The 19,607-nt window shown below is 46.6% G+C and overlaps 1 protein-coding gene and 1 pseudogene across 1 annotated transcript; one reads left to right on the top strand and one right to left on the bottom strand.

Moving 5' to 3' along the window:
* Positions 1–6,598, top strand: part of LOC119388391 (uncharacterized protein DDB_G0285291-like) — a 59,681-nt pseudogene extending 53,083 nt beyond the window's left edge.
* Positions 6,599–6,718: 120 nt separating this feature from the next.
* On the bottom strand, positions 6,719–18,042 carry LOC119388392 (apolipoprotein D). Its single transcript, XM_037656098.2, has 5 exons — positions 17,737–18,042; positions 15,331–15,464; positions 14,425–14,510; positions 13,276–13,368; positions 6,719–6,853 (listed from the first exon to the last, which is right to left on the bottom strand). The coding sequence occupies exons 1-5, from the start codon at positions 17,857–17,859 to the stop codon at positions 6,729–6,731; spliced, it is 561 nt and encodes a 186-aa protein (XP_037512026.1). The 5' UTR covers positions 17,860–18,042; the 3' UTR covers positions 6,719–6,728.
* Positions 18,043–19,607: the final 1,565 nt, after the last annotated feature.

Here is a 19,607-nt window from a genome sequence, read left to right on the forward strand (position 1 = left end):
CACTTGTCATTGCAGAAATTTTTTGTCCATCAGTAGCTCTCTGCAGAGCTTACCCGCTTCAGTTGGTCATGCTTAGATGTTGTGATGCACTTTACAGGACCCGGCACGGATGACGCAGCTCTGCTGAAAGGGGCGCTGCAGCAGGCCAAGATGGACGGCCAGTCCCTGGGCTCGTTTGACTCGGCTGACCTTTTCTCCGCAGAGGAGGCCCTCCGCGCAGGCCTCGACCCCATCGACATTGATGGGCTGCAGATCCTCACTGATCCCGACATGGCGGTGATCAGCGATCCCGCTGCTGAGGAAGCCTTCCGCCTCGACCGGTCGTAGTGGTCGCCACAGCTATGGCCGCCCCAGGAAGAGGAAGAGTACGAGGAGGAAGAAGAAGTGCTTAGGGCGCCAGAGACTCCGCGGGCGCAGCCAGATGCGGGGCGAGCCACGGCTAGCGAAGACCGCCACGATTGAACCGAGGGCACACACAGACCTTGCACTCCCTTCTCCGCTCTCCCTGTATCTCTTATTGTCATGCTCGACTTGGGATGTTTTTTCCACCCTTCCCATTTTTATACCCGCGTTGGTGGCACCTTGCGTGCTCTTGCCTACAAACGCAGGCCGACTCGTCTATGTGGGAGGAAGGTTGCCAGCAAGCATAGAGCAGTCAGAGCGAGCCAATCGCTGCGTGCCGAGTGTACATTGATGGTATGCTGGGCGTACGTTTCATCTTGAGAAAACCCATCACTGGTCCTGCTTTGACTGCTATTGACCGAGGTCCCTTGGGTCAGTAGACAAATCTCTGCGTTGGCATACTTGCGTGGCTTGCATGTTTGTGATTTTAGTGGCATGGAGCTCGTGAAGAGGGGAACACAGCACATTTGGTGCAGCAAGGTGAACAGTGGGCCTTGACACTGTTCTGAAGGAAGCATGAAAGGCACTTGCCCTCCTATTTTTTTCTCCGAGTGTCTCGCTGTTAGCAGAAATATCGGGGTCATGCATGTCCTACTGTCTACATGCCTCAAGACAGGACACGCTAATGAATAAGTCTGGCCAGCACCCATTTGACCCATCTTAATCAGAGGCTTGGTTTGCCTTCGCGTTAGCCGGGAAAGTACTGGTGGCACCCGTTTGGGCTAATTGCACCTTAGGTGCCACTGTCACTTGACAAGATGCATTCTCTTTTCATTTTTTGCAAATGTTGTAAATAGCAGCTGGGACATACATGGCTACTGCCTTGCAACACTAATGGCCTACTGTTGTGACTTAGTAGTACCAAATTGTGGCACATCAGCCACTGCTTTGTTGCAGCAACTGCTATCAAGACTGTTCAGAGGCAGTGGCAATTCCTGCTCGTAACAGCGCATTGTAAGACAAGAAGCACAAATGCACCAAACTTGCAACGTTGGTGCTCTGCTGATGCCCAGCAGTTGTGCCATGCTTTCTTGTGCAGTTCTGGCCTAACCGGCTTTCTTTGATGAAGGCAACGGCAGTCAGTAAGTGTGCATGCACCTACCTTCCGACTGTGGCAGAGTCACCAGATTGCTCTCATAGCACTGTTGGATTTAAGTTTGTTTTGTACAGTATGAACTTTGTTTTGGTAGCTTCTTATTTGTCCATCCAGAAGCCTTAGACCTGCCGCTGTAGGAGCAGGAAAAATAGTGACTGGGCTGGCATCTGTAGAGCCACATCGTTTGTTGTGTAAATATATAGGAGGTTAACATGACCTCCTTATTTTTTGTTGTTGATATTGTTTGGCGTACACATGTGCCCAAATCTCGTGCTCCTTTTTTTTTTGTATACTGATTATTAAACTGGGAATGTGGGTCTTGAAATTGATAAAGTGTGTAAAAATATCCACTTGTCTGAAAACGGACATGTTGCAACATTAGAGTACTTGCATCCTCACTTTCCATGTTTCCCATGCTCTCATATATCAGCATTTGAGCTGCAAGGTCAGCTTATGTAGCGTTTTATTTTGTTTTTCATAACCTTAACGCGAATTTCGGACCTCTTGCAATCTGCAATAACAGCGTTTTGACATCGGTTTTAGCTAGCACAGCATTTTTCTTTCTTTTATTTCTTCAGAACGAATCATAATGAGCAGACCACAGTATGTTACAAGTGAATTGCTTGATTTTGTGCTCAAGGTTTAACTGATATTTCATTTAATATTATCACTAGTGTAATTTTGTTGGGAGTGCAGAACACCAGTGTTTTAAAGGACTCAAAACATTTTACCTAATAAGTGCTTCCAGCAGTGTGTTTCTTATATCACTGGCCTTCAAACTTCTTGCTGTTGTGGAGAATTCTCAGGTTTCACTAGCTTTATAGCATTGGGTTTCAGCTGTTTGTGTGACTACGTGTTGTAAAAGACCTTTATATTAATAAGTTAATTGGAGAGCTGGATTGACCTTAGTTGCAGCCATTACTTTCATAATCTGCTGTCCAAAGCTAAAATCCCCCCCCCCCCCCCCCCCAAAAAAAAAGTGGGGGTGTGGGATCGCTGGTTAAGCCAACACTGATGCAACAACCCAACATGGAGTTCAAAATTTTTAAAAAGTGCTCACATGTGTTATTTCGTTCGAAACCAGCAGTCAAATATTGCATAACCATCTCTCAGCTTAGTTGGGGGAGGGTTCATTTGTTTGGTTCCACTGACAAACTGAAGTTATTTTCTTTTTAGAGTTGTTTAGTTGACCTAAAGTCCCTTTTTTTTCATATGAATTTCTGCTGACTAGGCTAAGTGTCTGCAACCTGTCCTCCTCCTCTATGTTCTTCTCTCGCTCATTTCCTCAGCTACTGATATCGATCTAAAATTTAAGTTGTCTCGGCTTCTATGTAGTTTTCAGCAGAAGCTTTGTCATCTGCTGTCTTCGGACACTGTGTTTTAAGTGCAAGCGTGAGACGGTGAGACGGGAGAGTAGAAATTCAGGAAGCAGGCATCCTGAAAGTGGAGATTGCAGAAGCGGGACTGATGTGAGCGTCAGATCGCGAAATGGCGATGTGTTTCGGAGGCAGGTGACAGTGACGCAGAGAGAGGGGGGCTTTAGACTGATCTGCTGGCAACATGTTTGCACAATGTAACTGCAAAAAAGAAACAAAAAATTTAATTGTGCCAAATATATTAAAGCTTATCTGCAAGTATGTGTAAATGTCCACAAATTATGACTACTGTGGTTGTGGGTTATGCTTCCTTCTGATGTTATCAGCCTAAACTTTGGAAAATTGATGTCATTTCACATTTTGTCTCCTACACACCATATTGTCTAACTAGCTTTCTGTGTGTTACCTGTATTCCCAGTTTCAGCCTTTAGAAAAATATGAAACAAGAGCTTCAGGAAAAACTTGTGCCAATAATTGCTTGCAACAGCACTCGACTCTCTCTACAAAAGGGAAACATGGCACATTTTCTGACAGAATGCAAAGCGCTAAAAAAAATTTGCTTTATGCCACTAGAGTTTTGTATGCAGATAAAGGAAGCATGCTGTGCACTGTCGTGTAGCTGGGCCTGAAGAAAAATTAGTGTAAAACCCACCCCCAACGTTGTACTTAAACATCCTGAATCAGTGTAGGCTATACTAGTGAAAATGTGGCATGTTGCTTGCCTGTGGTTTTGTACTGTAAAATAGCTGCCATGAACTATGCCTTTATGTCCAGAGGCAGTTGACACAGCAGTGTCGCAAAGCGGTGACTCTTTCGATTGAGATGAAAATTTTATTTCACTGTATAGCATCAAGGTAGCACGCTTTTCATGGACGTCATTGCAATCTCTCCCTACAGCTTATATTACTGGCTTATATGTCCAGTGTGTACATGTTACATTTAGAAATGTAGCATTTATATTGATGACATTGTGTCATTTTTGTTATGGCTACACTGCAAGTTGAAGACAGTGGCTATTTGGCTGTTTTGATAGCCTAGTCCTTACCACGCCATGGTGAAATTTCAGTATTCAGCCACCACCACTAGTGGAACATGTACATCATGGTTTTGTTTCATGGCAAATGGCCTTTTACCTTGTTATGTTTTCTATGTTTATTGCGTGCAAGTGTCACGTGCAGTCGCTCATTGCTGTTTTACACCAGTCATTTCATTATGAGCTTATATCAACATTCGTTGCTATGAGTCATCGGCAGAATGGTTCTTGCATGTTCGTACACATGATCTCTGCTAAAATGTTCGACACAGATGTTAAACAAAATTAACAGAAAGACAGGCTCAATGTACTTACTGGTCATACAAATTTGGTTGTGCTTATTTGTGGAGCAAGCATTATTTGAGTGATATTACCATGCCAGCCTCCAGAAGTGCCAAGTAATCTTGCTTTGGGAGCTTTTCTGGTGACTCTGTACGTGGATGTGGTCGGCTGTATTTCTATTGGTAAACCTAGAGCAAAGCTGTGTGCAGAAAATGAGAAATTGAAAAAGAAATTGTACTACTATTGCAGGAACTGTTTATCTGCTATTTCTGTTAGCGCAGTGCTCAGGCAATCCTGGTGTCCAGTTTGTGCACTAAATACAGCTAGGCTTCCGTGCAAGCATTTACACTTGTGCGCAGTGGGCATGTGCAATCAGCTATTGGTGGTGACTCCCAGTTTAATTTTGGCTGCATGAATTTCTTTATTTGTTCACCTGCTGTGGATACTAAACGAATTTTTTGTTGTTACCTAGCATTCCAAGCAATGTTTTAAGAGTTTTGGATTCAAAATTGATGCGCTTAAAATCCTGTCTGCTTGCACAGTCAAAGTGGCAAAAGTGATGAAAGAAGCACTTGTTAAATGCACGTTTCTTGAGTGAGTTTGAAGGACTGCTTGTTATTGATGTCAAGGCTTCTTTGCCACAGCAAGTTGGGAGCACTGATGTGGTTTGTACAAAGCGAAGACAGGCATTTGGAGCAGGCAGGCAGTGTGCTGGTCACTGTACCATAGCTTTGGTTCCATCGGGAAGCTTTGCATTTCGACAAGTCGCTTGGGGGCAAGTGACGGTACGGGGAACGGCATTCAGAGCTTCAAGAAAGGGCCTGTGGTGTCGTATTCAGCTGGCACGTGTTAAAATGCATTTGATGGAGGACTTGAATGCTTGGTCAGGACAGTCCTGGGTGTTCTTTTGTATGGCGAGGTTCTTGCTTCCCGTGTTTCATTCTTTCCTTGTAACCCCTGGCCCAAGATTTCGCACTTGAGGCACCCATGAGCACGTTCTTGTTAACAGGTGCTTGTGCATGCATCTTTTCTTTTTTCAGTGACGGAGGGCAACATGCGCACTGTCGCAGGGACCGAACATACCTCTTCCTTTCTGCATCCATCTCTTGTGCTGTTCATGAGCAAACAGGAGAAATGATGAACGATGACGTGTGCGTTTTGCTGTACAGTTTCACTAGCTTTTTTTAAACAGTTCTCTTTATAGCTCTGTGTATTTCGCCCCTCCCTTGTTGAAAAGTTCATTTCTTGGTGCAGAAATTTGTGTGTGCAATGTTTTAGAGCCATGGGTCATCGCATTCCCTATCGTGTCATTATCGGGCGTTTTTTGTAGTGAACTTGTGGCCATTGCAGAAAAATGTGTGCCCACCACATGTGGTCGAGGCTCAGTTGAGGAGGCTTCTCCTGCAGGCTTGATTTCTGTTAGCTGATCGCCAGGCAGCAGCATTGTTAGTAGGTCATAGCTAAAAGAACAAAAGTGTTACGAGCTTTTCTGACAGTCACAATACCTTCAAGCTTGCTTAATTTAGACGCATGAGAGATCGGAAAAAGTTGGAGATCATTGGCAGAAAAAAAAAGGGAGAAAAGAAAAAACAGCTCCAGAATGTTGGTGTGAGGTTATTGCTACACTCCGGTAATCATTCAATGGTCATTTTCTGGTTTAAATCTGGTAAGTTGGTAATATGACTGGAGGTGTGTTGTTATAAACAAAAATACACTGCACTTGGCATGGTGTGACCGAAATCACAACCCAGCTGGTCTGAAGTACCACATCTTAGATGGATTGCTGTGTTGCCTGGCAGGCGTTCTTAAAGTGTGTTGTGGGCATTGAAGCAGGAGGAGCCTGTGCATGCTGTAGCCGAGCCGCATGTTTTGTATAATACTGTACAGCATAAAAAAAACTGGAGCCCGCACTTTTGTTGCGGAAACAAACTGCCATACTGCTCCCCCTCTGACTTGGTGTAGCGCATCTGACACCAGATAACGGATTTGAGTGCCGTGTGTGAAAGCAATCAACTTGTAAAAAGTTTCGTTTGTTCTTTCTTTTTTTAAATATCTCGCCTTTTTCTCTCGGCCCTTGGTTCTTGTGGCCACTCGCCCATACTTTTGCGAGTGTTCAGCGCACGATGTCTTGTTCATTGACGTTTGTTGAGACATATAACGGCTGCCCGTTCTTTCACCCGCCCCTCTGCCGTCGTTTCGTGACCCTCCCGGGACGCTGCGTGCGAATGGCACCGCCTGGACCACACACATGGTCGCCGTTCAAAGAGCGCGTCGCTGCACCCTTTGTTCGGGATTCGTTAGCGTCTTCTTGCCAAGTTGTCTGCTCAAGATATTATGTTGTTCGTGTTCGTAATGGTTTTATCATTTGTACAGTGAATCATTATCAATGAAGAAAAGTTACAAAGTTTTTCCAACTGGTCTGTTGTTGCTTTATTCGGCCATCTGGCGGTGGAGCCTGCACGTCTGGCTGTGCAGCCCAGAATGCCGTGCTCGTGGTCGACGCCACACTGGTAGCCGCATTGGGTAGCCGAAGCGACAGCTACTTGCAAGGTGTCTTGCTGAACAGGCGTGTTGGAATGCCAGTCCACTGCTGGACGTAACCACGCAGATTTGCGAGGTAAGGCTCCGTTACTGTGTGGTTTCGGCAGAGGATCCAAACGTACACTGCGTGAACAGAAAACAAGTGTACAGGCTACATTGCTCGGAAAATTCTAGCACTTCGAAGTAAAGCGCATTTCGTTGGTGGCGTTACTATATATTCACGATCTATGTTTAAGCGCACAAAGAAATTACTTCAGACTCTCTGATGCATAGAAACAGGCATTTATACTTGCATCCCTCCCCCCCAAGCTCTTCAACAGGATGACAAAATTACACCCTTTAACTAAGACGCTTATACACCTTCCCTCTCGAAATCGAAATTCTCTGTAAACCGCACCATAGAAAAATTTCTGCACTGAAGGTGCCCTGTTAGTCGGTCGCCCAAGGTGTTTGCATACGAGGATGAAAAGCAAATTATGTTAGATGCGAAGCATCTTATAGCGGAGTTCAATCCGGTGGTGGTGGTGTGCGGCGTGACCACCCTTACTGCGCATGCGCAAACCTTCTCCCCTCTCCCCTTCCTTTTCCCCTCCCATTTCCCTTTCCCACCCCTTCTCCGTTCCCCCTCTCCACTCCTCCTCCCCTTCCCTTTCCCCCTCTCCCCTTTCCCCCTCACCACTCCACCTCTGAAACGCAGGCTCTACATGCCGAAACACTGCTTCGCATCGCCTCATGGTCCCCTTTAGCGGTAGATGGTGTGGTTTTTTTTAGTGTACATCCCCAGACGACGCAGGCAACCGTGGGATGCCTAATGCATAACCTTGTCGGGGTGTGGAGGACATTCTAAGGATGTACGAGAATTACCATGGGAAGCTCCCTCACCGAATTATGTCTTATGAATGCCCCAGCTTGGCCCTTTCTTTCTTTTTGAGGACGTGGATATTTGTTTGAAGGTCGAATTTCGATGTAATACTTAGCCGGAATGTTAATGATCACATTTCTATGCAATCTGGCCTCCCAGCTTTCTACTGCGTAGACGTAGAGCACTTGAAGCCAGGGAGTTGGCCCACCCAACACGTGATCATGTCGCGCCTCCGCCGCGCTCGGCGCACGCTCCCCCGAAAGGACGACGGGTGCGACAGCACCACTAGCGTAGTCAGGGAAGGGGGAGGGGGTTCAGCCCCCCGAAATATTTCATTTTGCATGTGTACTTGCATATACACGCACACGTACAAACGCACGCACGAACATACTAAGTATGGTTGAACCCGCCCCGAAAAAAAATTTCCTGCTACGCTATACCGGACAGCACCCACCGTACTTGCACGTTGCAGCGAAGATGATTAATGTACACGTTGAAATAAACAACCGATTATTCGCTAGTACAGTTAAAATTCGATCTAAAGAAACCCGATTTTACGAAGTTCCCGATCTAACGAAGCAGTGATTATCTCCTCGCAACTTATCAGCATATTTGTACATATTGACTTCATGGCGTTCGACCGCAATCACTCGAATGATCTTGTTCAGCGTTCATTCTCGCTCGGCCTGCTCGCACAATCACTGCATTTGTGATCCGCGTCTTCGCCTATCGGTAGCTTGTCATAGCTTGTCATAGCTTCACGTGACCGTCTACGTGCATTGCATCGCCTCGTCCTGCCCCCCCCCCCCCCCCTCCCCCCGATATCTGGGCGACATGGGAGGCTCCATTCTTGGGCCGCCCTCGGGTACTTTTGTACGTACGCAGGCATAGGCGTGGGCACAAGGGGGGGGGGGGGGGGGGGACGGCCGTCCCTCCTATTCGCCTGAGAGGGGGGAGCAAAGTCAGCTCCGCACATTGACGTAATAGGGAGGGGGGCGGCTGGGACTCGGTGGGGGGGGGGGGTGCAATGTTAGCGCCATACATTGACATAATTTGGAGGGGGGCGCTGCGAAGAACCTTCGGCCCCCTGAAGTGGAACCCTGCGCACGCCTATGTGCGCAGGCGTAGGTTCCCGGCAAAAACAGTGGCGCGGTAGCTTTTCGGTGTCGCTACGTCACAATTTTGAATATTGAAGGACCAAAAAAATTAATTTTCCCAAATTTACAAACTTCCCGACTTAAAGCGAAACAATGAATCGGTTTACATTGATAAACTGTGTTAATTTTATCATCAGTGGAGAAAATCAGTCAGAGTTTCGTACTTAAATTTCGCGCTGGAATCTCCGTGCGTGACGTCAGGGATTTCATTGCGTATTCTTCGTATTTTGGCGACATTGGCTCAAAGAAATTTCCTGAAACTTGGTATTTTAAATCTATGGCCCCCTCAGAGGACAATGTACTTCGTTTTTACTGATTAACAACTACAACAATCATAATATCTGGGGTTTAACGTCCCAAAACCACGATGTGATTAGGAGAGACGCCGTAGTGGAGGGCTCCGGAAACTTCGACCACCTGGGGTTCTTTAACGTGCACCTAACTCGAAGTACACGGGCCTCAAACATTTTCGCCTCCATCGAAAATGCAGCCGCCGCGGCCGTGGTTCGATCCCCGGACCTTCGGGTCAGCAGTCGAGCGCCATAACCACTAGACCACCGTGGCGGGGCGATTAAAAACTACTTAGAGCCTAGTAGACGCCGTAAAAATCTATGACGTCATGTCGTTTTGTGTGGGAATATCATAGTGGAGCCACCCGCAATTTCTTTTTGTGCGCTTTCTTGCTTAACAAACGTCTTTTCGTGGCAAGCGTGGTGATTTTGGAATTTGGAAAGAGCAATTTACTAATATGAGAAAAGTATTTTTGCTCACTAGTGTCCCTTTAACAAAATAATTCGAGCGTGCTAATCACTTCGTTAAATCGAGTTCTAACTGTATATCGGGACGAAACGTGCGCAGAGCGGTGGGCTAAGGCCTTGTGCGATTGCGTGTCATATGAGGTGTCTACTTGGAACAGAGCGCATCGGATGGAGTTTTCCGAGCAGGTTCACACGTTCAGCCAAATTTTTTGAGACAAAATACAAAGGGGACGACTACACAGATTGCTGGCTGCTTGACTAACGCTCCCGCCTAATTTTATTTATTTTCCCACGATAGAAGGTTGCCTAAGCAAAGGTTAACGTAAAAGATATATCTAATTTATAGTTGCACAGAAATGTGAAAATATTACCCGTATATAAATGTTACCATTATAACTGTAGTTTTCCGTCCGCCGTTTTTGTTACAAATTATACAGTTTTTTTAGGCAATACAGATGTTTTATAAAAATCCTATGAAAGTCAGGCTCCTGTCAAGCATTTCCGCCACGACTACTCGTCGTGGCGGAAATGCTTTGCCGCATTTAAAATGACACATGTTGCGACTAATTAACAAGAACTCATTAATTAACGTTTTAATTATTGACTTGAGGGCAGGTGTTTATATTACGAAGTTGTAGTGCGTGCCAATTTATGGCATATCAGTTTCTTAGAAATCACAAAAGTTGCACGGAGTTCGAGATATTCATAATCGAATTTCAAGGGCGAAATCGAAACTGATCGCACCCGCCCGGCGCGCACAAAGCTTGGCGGAACACCGGAATGACACGTGACAGGGAACTGATGAAATTTGAGTGCAGAATCTGGTCGGAGAGGTCGGCAAGGATTCTGAAATACACTGGTGGACAGCTTAACGTTTGCGTACGTGAGATGGGTGAAACTATTTCGCCTGTCTGAAAGAAGAGGCGCCGCAGTGTCCGCCCCTGAGTTTTATGCTTCCCAGCCAAAGAAAAGGTTGATATTGCGGTTTTCTTGTGCACAGTTCGAAAGAAACAGATAAGCACCAAACAATACGCGCAAAAGTAAGGCGATGCGCGGGCACAAGAGAGATGACTTGCAGCTTTTCACGAAGACATACGGCCGCGGCGCGTGCCATAGGCCTCCAACGCTCAAGTTTGCGCAGCGCCGTCCGCCGCCCCAGCGGAGAGAGGGCAAAACTCCGGTAGCTGGGACGGGTCGCTCTTGCTTGGTTTTCCCATCGCGCGCGCGGAGAACGTGCTCCCCGGGGCTTTTATCTCGCATTTTTCACGCTATGGGTGCCGTTCCTTCGTCGTACTCGAAAGCAGGCACGCAGTCCTGCTGCATTGTGAACTGTCACAAAAGTTTAAAAATGTCGAAGAGCCGAAAACTTCCTGTCATGTTCTACCGTTTCCAATGCAAGCAGTCCGAGGAGCAGAGGCGTCAAGAGTGGATTATGGCAGTTCGCCGCGATGCTTTCGCGGTCTTGTCACCTTGAAGCAGTTTTTGTCGTACACAGTATTACGAACTATTAACGGGGAGAAACGCGATGATCGTGCTCATTTGAAAGGGAAGTGCGTTTGTGAACCGAAGTTGCAATAAATAGACAGCCGCTGTACGTTTCGAGATTGCGCGCTGGCTTTCCGAGTCAACCATTTGTAATGTTACAGCAGCGGAGCATTTGGGCTTATTACACCACAGTTTAAATAACGTACCGTGAGTACTAAGTGTTTAATTCAGCTGATTGCGGTACATTTCCCGTCGCGGCTCCCTGTAAACAGAATTAAGCTGTATGTTTGCACTGAGCGTTTATATTGGCCTTGCATGCGACACGCCGTGATTGCTTAGAAGGCTGAAGTGTTGCGCTGCTAAAATCGTGGTCATGGGTTCGATTCACGCATACAGCAGCTACATTTCGATGGGAACGAAATGCACTAACACCGGCGTACTTAGATTTACGTACACGTTAAAGAAACCCAGGTGGCCGAAACTAATCCGAATTAATCCACCACGGCGTGCCTCGTATTAATGCCATGCGTTCGGCACGTAATAAAAAGCCTTGCATGCCGCCTTGGAAACGAGCTGAAAAAAGAACCAAGGTGGCAATTAAATTTTCGATGGCTTCGAGAATTCAGATGCGCTTATTATTGGGCACAAATCTCGGCATAAGCATAAACATGCGCGATCCCAGTGGGTATTGTATAGTATCAGGGACGTAGCCAGAAATTTTCTCGGGGGGGGGGGGGGGGGGTCCAACCATACTTTATGTATATATGTTTGTGCGTGCGTTTGTATGTGTGCGTGTACATATACGCAAGCAAAATTGAAAATTTTCGGGGAGGGTTTGAACACCCCCCCCCCCTGGCTACGCCCCTGTATAGTATGATGCTGACCAAGCGAGCTGTCGAAACAACCAAAGCGACATTCGCATAAGCAAACACGGTGCGTGATCAGACGTCGATATTATTCGAAATGAAACACGCATCTGCAAGAAACATGCATGGTCGAAGTGGGCATGAAATATCTATTTATTTTTTGTTTCCGTATATCATTATGCTGTCAAAGGGAGCTCTAAAAAAATCCAAGGCGACATTAAACTTGCGATCCGACGTTGTTATCATTCGATGCAAACCTCGGCAAAAGTGAAACTCCCACGAAACTGAACACTGCGCATTGCGATGCAGCCAGTGACTCAACAGGGCAGATGTAAATTTATGCTCTTCACACTGAGCTCATCATAAATTTAAAGCCGCACGACAAACTTGGCATCCAAGCAATTGAAAAGTTATCAATAGAAAACGCACGCGAAAGCGTGCTGGATGATTGCTGACAGCTCCGAGTATACACGACTGCCGCAACGAATGTGCGTGTTACCGGTAACATAATTACAGAACTCGCGCAGTCACCTCCCTACTCATGTCAAAGAAATGTGCCCGTTCAGCATCTGCACGCACGTAGCGCTCGCACAAACAGCTCGCCCTTGACGACCTGCTCGGTCCCGAAAAGGTGGTCGATCAACGGTCCTCCTCTGGTAAGATTCCCACCGTTAAAACGTTTTTTTTTTCATCTCTGGGATCTTTCTAAACCTTCAGAGCAAGCGACACGTGAAGCTGCACGTGCACGGCGAGCAGAGAACAGCGCGTGCAGGGTGCCTGAACGTGCGGAGACAGCGCAGTCAAAAGGCTGGTGTGGGGACAGGAGCGACCGGTTTTCGCAAGAAAGGCGGCGAAACGCGTGCGACGCAGCGCCCCCTGGCCGAGCTTGGGAGGCATATTCCGGTGTTTCGCCGCGCTTTCGGTGTTTCGCCGCGCGATCAGTTTCGATTTCGCCTTTGAAATTCGATTATGAATATCTCGAACTCCGTGCAACTTTCGTGATTTCTAAAAAATAGGTATGTCGTGAATTGGCACGCACTACAACTTTGTAATATAAACACCTGCCCTGCGGCAAAGCATTTCCGACTCGACGTGGAGTTCGCGTGCGAAAACGACAGCAGCCTTACTGTCATAGGACTTTTATAAAAACTCTGTATTGTCTAAAACAAAAACAGAAACAAATAACACCAGGGCTGTGTGTCGCGAACATAGGTGCGGGCACAGGATAGCAGACCCCCCGTCCGGATCCTATGGAAAACCCTGAGCACGGCTATTGCCTCGAAGTTGGAAGAACCGTGAAGCAATCGAAGAAGAAATAATAATTGAAACAAAAAACGTGCTATAGGTAAAATTATTCCGAAAGAAGGGATAACGACGGGTGCTACTATTGTGTTATAACCGCAGGCAACTCACGTACTAGTGTGCAGCCACAGGGAACGGCGGCAGCGGTACACGATGGCACACTTGTCGTAGTCTGTGTAAAGCACCCAAAATGGGCGTTGCTCCGGATCTGAAAACCAGATTGGAGCAGTATATAGGCTGCACTCGGGTTGTATTCAGCTGTGCGTGCAGTGTGTTTCAAGAAATGTGTCCAACCTTCTCAAATTTCAGGAAAATGCGATATTGGATTGCTGGCTTCAGAATTGCTTTTTCTGTAGTGGCAGGGATTTTAAGATTGTTGAAGAAATTATTTAGGGCTGTAATTAAAAAAGTTAAATTAATTAACTTTTTAATTAATGGAGTTGGGTGGTTGTGTCAAATGGGGGAATTGAAGTTCTTCATGCCAGAAAACCAACCCAACTTTGAGATTTCGAAAAAGTGGCATCTAGTAATAATTACGAAGTAATGGAATTCAACCAAATTCAATGGCGAAACCTAAACAGAAACATGGAAGAACGCAACTGCCATATTTTTCTGGGGCGTCCAAATGAGTGAATAACTTTTTCTGTAGCGCTAGGCATCTTAAGATGGTTAGAAACATGACTTGAGACAGTAATTAAGAAAGTTAAATTAATTGACATTTTTAATTAGTGGAGGTAGGTGACTGTGTCAAATTGGGGAATTGAAGTTCTTCGCGCCAGAAACCCATCCCAACATTGAGATTTTGAAAAAGCGGCCGCTAGTAATAATTACAAAGTAATGAAATTCAACCGAATTCAATGGCTTTCGCTGTTGAAAGCCTTTGCATTTCGTTGAATTTTATTACGTCACAACAATTACTAAAGGAAGCTTTTTCGAAATCTCAAAGCTCGGATGGGTTTCTCGCATGAAGAACTTCAATTCTCTTATTTGATACAATCACCTAACTCCACTAATTAAAAAGTTAATAACTAATTGAAAAGTTAATTTATGTAACTTTCTTAATTACTGTCCTAAACGATGTCCTTAACTACCTTAAAATTCCTGTCGCTACAGAAAAAGCAATTCTGAAAGCCCCGAGCAAATATCGCATTTTCCTGATTTTTTGAGGTTGGACACATTTCTTGAAACACCCTGTATATATATTAATGTGCATAGCAGAATGAGACTCAACAGCTCATCTTTGCCGCTTTTGTATTATACTTACTCCTAGCGTAAAACTTCATTGACATCTTGGCTGGTTCTGTATTGTTGAGGATCGTAAGCTCACCCAGGACGCGGTTGGTGTGTCCACTGTATACACGAAACACGCAGAGACATACCATATTAGAGAATTTAGTAACACAGCATCACACAGGCTCTAATATATAATGACTTTTTGTACAATTACTACTCCCTTTAAGCCGCACGCTAACTGGAAGCTACATGTTGAAGTATGTTAGCCAAAAACGATGCGACAGTCTTAGACGAACGTAATCGATGTTACACTGCTTATATATACATATACCGGTTTCACGAAATGCGTCCGTAGATTATCAAAATTAAGAGAAATAGGATAGCTGCCCGCTGCGTTGATCACTTTTTTTCTGCAGTGGCGGACATCTTGATATGACCAGAGACGTCAATTGCGACAGTAATTAAAGAAAGGAAATTCATTATCTCTTTAATTAGTGGAAACAGGCGATCGATTCCTTCCTGCGAAGAGCCCATCGCCGCTTCGAGATTCCGAAAAAGCGGCCTTTGGTAATCATTTCGGAGTAATGAAACTCGACCAAATTCACCGGCGAAACCGAAACTGAAGCGCCACTGAGCGACCAGAATGACGTCGCTATTCACTGCAATGATAGCACTGGTGTTAGTTTTACATTCGTTAACGTATGTGCGTTGTGCGCGCATGAAGCTATGCGCTTATACCCTTGCGACGAAAACGCTTTTGCGTAAAATTATATCTGCACAAAAGGCGTCTGCCGCCCTAAATTGGGCGTCAACGGCCAACGAAGATGCAACCTTATCTATAATGCGTTGCTTCGTAATTACTTCCGAGGCGTTGGAAAGAGAGTTCAGTGAGCGAGATAATTATCTCTTCAACGGCGTCGTGTTGGCGCACGCTTACTTGGGCAGAACGGCGCTGTTGACCGCAGAGAACTTTCCCTGGCCGTCGTAGTAGTACTCGACGCTGACGCAATGCAGCCGCTGATTGCTTCGCCTGGCAAAGGTACGCTCGATCTCGAACCACTTGCCTGAAAACTGCGCCCGGCATGGCGCCACAGAAACCACGTGGATCAGTTGGCAGGCGCGAGCGCGCCAAAACCTTTCCATTGCTGTAATTTACTTTGTACAAGCGCTGTGAATGTCTGCACACCGATAGAGTGGCTACTATTCGTCCGCTGTTATACACAGTACCGCTCTGCCTTAATTAATGCGAGTGTATACAGTCGACTCATAAATTCAGACTGTTATAATACAGAATTCCATGACACCTTTAAAAAGAAAACAAATTTTTTGTCCACGCACTATTGTCTTCACTACGTTTTGAGCCCATTTAATGAAAACCATGCTTTCGAATAACGCGAAAAAATAATGTTTCTGCTTCCCGCAGGAGCAAAGGGGTAAAATGCGTTCGATGTGGGGACGTTACAGATATCACCAAAGTGTCAACGTTTCGTGAATTCAGGGTGCTCCAACGTTACTAGAGTCTATTCTAGTAACGTTGGGTCCTACCGGGAGCCTCGAGTTTTATGCTCTGCCACGGAATCAGCAGGAGCTGTTTCAATTCACTTATGAGCACTGTTTCTTTGTGTGTGTTGTGTTCCTCCCACGCATTGAGAAATTGAGATATTTCTCGATACTTCTGGCTCAACGACAACATTTTTAGACCGCCATCTTACCGCGGTTGGCACGATGCCAAACCGCTGCGAGCAGTAGACGGCCGTACGCATCCGGCGCTGGTCTCCAAAATCTTGCGTAAATGACAGTCACGGTCGCTAAATGTGATCCCACACTAACGCCCCACAAGGCATTGCGAGCTAAGCTATGCAGTCGACCACAGGATAACGGACCACGCGAGCGCCGAAATGACCGTCTCGGACATCTACTTGAGCTGTCTGCTCTGAAGAATGTTGCTTGGGAGGATACGCGGCTTGTTGTGCCCGCAGGCACGTCAGATTATCGGTTCCGTCAGGGGCTCATCGGTTACCACGATCTTGGCGCAAGATGACGTCGCTGTTCTGTATAAGGGGTGATGGAAGCGTTAGCGTCTTTGCTCTAATATTCGCTGAATCCTTTTGCACCGAAATCGTGATAATCTGCGAGCCGCTGACAGAAGCGATAACCGCGGGCATGCCCATATATGGGCACAAAAGGGCGCGCATCTGCACAAGGAAGGCTCTGGACAGCAGACAGCTAGCTCGCCAGTAGCCGGCGCGGACGGCCGTTTCGGCACGCGGTCCGTGTTATGTGATTACTTTTTAATTAAGCGTGCGTGAGTAAGCGTTCGCGTTACCATGTCAGAGATGTAAAAGCGGTGCTTGCATTGCCATACTGAAGGCGATAACAGCGTCAAGCGCAATTGTACCATTACGATATATGACCGCGTAAGTTAGCGTGCACGTGAGTTGAAACTTTGTTAGAGCATACAAGCACGAGCTTCAACGCTTCAAGCGCATGACCATCCCAAGGCTGCCAAAGGTGAGCTGAAGTACAGCGAAACCTATGGTTCTAGTACGCGCAATCTGTCGGAAGGGGAGCTATTTGGAATGTAGCGCGCCACGCTATTTGTTGGGATGTTCAGAGTGTAATCATGGAAGCAGCACAAGTGGCGCTGCAGCTGCTTGGCTCCTGAAGTGAGAAAGAAGGGGACGCAACTACCGCAACGCTAGGACTACTGAACGCCATGCTCAGAGGACAACAAGAACGACTGCTGAACTCGGTCCGTCTCCTATCGTCGCGAGAGTTGCATCCCCTTGTTCTCACTTCAGGAGCCAAACGGCCGCAGCGCCACTTAATTCTGCTCCTTTCATCATTACACAAATTTTTCAAGTTCATAACGCCTTGTTTGCGTTTGTGTTCATGACAGTAGCATTCCTGCATATACGTGGTTTGCAAGCTTTAGCTTCACGCACGTCGTCCATTTATAAAATTCATCTTGCGCCAAAATAAAAAAGAGTCTATAATAACAGAGAGCTGAGCTAGTCGGTAAGTATTCGTTCTAAAAAGACAGGGCGTGCAAACGGACGCAAGAAAGAAGTCAGGACACCACAAACGCCGACTAACAACTGAAGAGACGCAAAACGGCGGCAAAAAAAGAAGGCACGAAAACTTATCTGCGCGTGGCCATGCAATAGGCGAACCTATCACTCCGGCGTTATTGTTATTACTGTTAGTCGGCGTTTGTGGTGTTGTGACTTGTTTCTTGTGTCCGTGTTTGCACGCTCTGTCATTTTAGAATGAAGAGTCTACGTAGCACAAGTTCAACGTGCTTAGACCGCGTTGACACTACGAAGTGGCAGGCAGTTCTTACCTTGTTCGGATCCAGCTTCTCCTGCACCTTGACCGCCGGACAACTGCCGATGTCAATCACCTGGCCCGACAACGGACGCGTGATCAGAGCTATCATCAACAGCGACAACGGTTTCGACACCATCGCCGGGGTTTTCGTTTTCGGCGTCGACTGTCACGCGTACGCAGAAGAGCGGTCTCGCCGCGACACACAATGGAGGGCGACATGGAGCCTGCTCAATATGCGAGGGCTGCATGGGCGGGGTGCACGCGGGTGGTGTCGATCGCTTAGCTCTCGCGGGCTGTCAGGAACTGCGCTTCGCTGTGCCGCGCCAACTGGGACGTTGCTGACTCGTTTCAGCGGTCGGAACGGGCCGTCGAACATTGAACTGAAAGAATTCCGGCACTCAGTGCCTGGGAGGCCCCGTTTACGTTCGCATAAAAAGTGGCGCATCGTCTGAACATTAAAGCGCGCACACAAAATTTTATTTTACGCGATGGCGATGCTGGTCCATTTCTGACGATAGTTTAGCTTATATCAGAGGCAGTCAGCGCCAAGTAGAAAGTGTAAAGGATGATTATATGTATGCGCGCTAAGGAATTTATTCGGTTTACAATTAATACTTGTGAATTTTAGGTGATATGACGACGGTGATGTCCATCCGTATTTGTAGCTGCCTTATTTGATATGATTGCTTAACATAAGCTTCATATTTACCTTTCTTGAACTATATTTAATTTGAGGTGTCTTTAACTTGCACGTGCACAGCACTGTACATACGCACAAGTCTAGAAAAGAGAGAAAACAAGTAAGTCAATTTTCTCTATTCTGACGTTCGTGTGGTGATCATCCGAATCAGCGACGGTCACCTGAGTGCTACTCCCAGCCATAGGTGTGCGTAAAGGGGGGGGGGGGGGGGTGTAGGGCAGGGTAGCAAACCGGAAAACTTTCTTCTGGTTAACCTCCTTGTCTTTGACTTAACCTTTCTTTCTCTCTCTCTCTTATTTGTATATTCATTGTGGAGCTTGTTTTCGTTCGGACGCGACCAAATAGGGGTGGGGAGGGGCAAGCAGTGCTACTTGACCCCCCTAATCGGTGGCGTAGCCACTTAGAGTGGTTGAAAGGTTTAAAACGTGTGAATTGCACAACGAGTGGGTGTTTTAATGGCCCGCCCATTACAAAGCGCTCAAACATATTTAATCATAATTATCAGCAAAAGCATCAACAAAGTGAGCAGCTGCGTAGGTTCGCGTGTTGCTTACGGACGAGTATTGGGCCCTTCGCTGATTCACAAAAGGAAGAATTGTGGAGTAGTGGGCACTGCGCAACTGTACTCGCAGTAGGCATTCTAGGATAGTTTGAAACGGCCAATGTTACGCACACAGACGTTTGTTTCCTTGCAGCACGGCTGAGGCATGCACCGAGAAACGGAGCCAGGCTAGCAACTGAGAAGGCGATGCGCACGGGGCCCGATTAAGCTATCACGTTCTACTCTTGAAGGCGAAGCTCAAGCGTCCTTCAAATTAAATTTTTTTCCAATTTTCCAATTGTGCCTGTGTATATATACATGCTGCACACATACAAACACACGCAAGAACATGCATAAAGGGTGGTTAATCCTCGTCTCCCCTCCCCTTGGAAAATTCTGATTGCGCCACTGCCCCTAATGGAGAACACTGAGCGCGCCTATGCTCCCAGCCACAAACGGCAAATTAGAGTTTTACTTCGCGCATGGCAGACCGTGCGAAATGCAGACCTCTTGACGGACATCCAGGAAACAGAGGGCGCTGGTTTGAAAATCTGCCGAGTTCCAGTAGGCCAATGTAAGCCCCCGTGTAAGCACGCGGTGCTTTCGCGCTGGATCTGCCGTTGACATTGAGACACTCCGTTCG

The sequence above is a fragment of the Rhipicephalus sanguineus genome, chromosome 3 (assembly GCF_013339695.2).
Source record: "Rhipicephalus sanguineus isolate Rsan-2018 chromosome 3, BIME_Rsan_1.4, whole genome shotgun sequence".
NCBI lineage: Eukaryota > Metazoa > Arthropoda > Arachnida > Ixodida > Ixodidae > Rhipicephalus > Rhipicephalus sanguineus.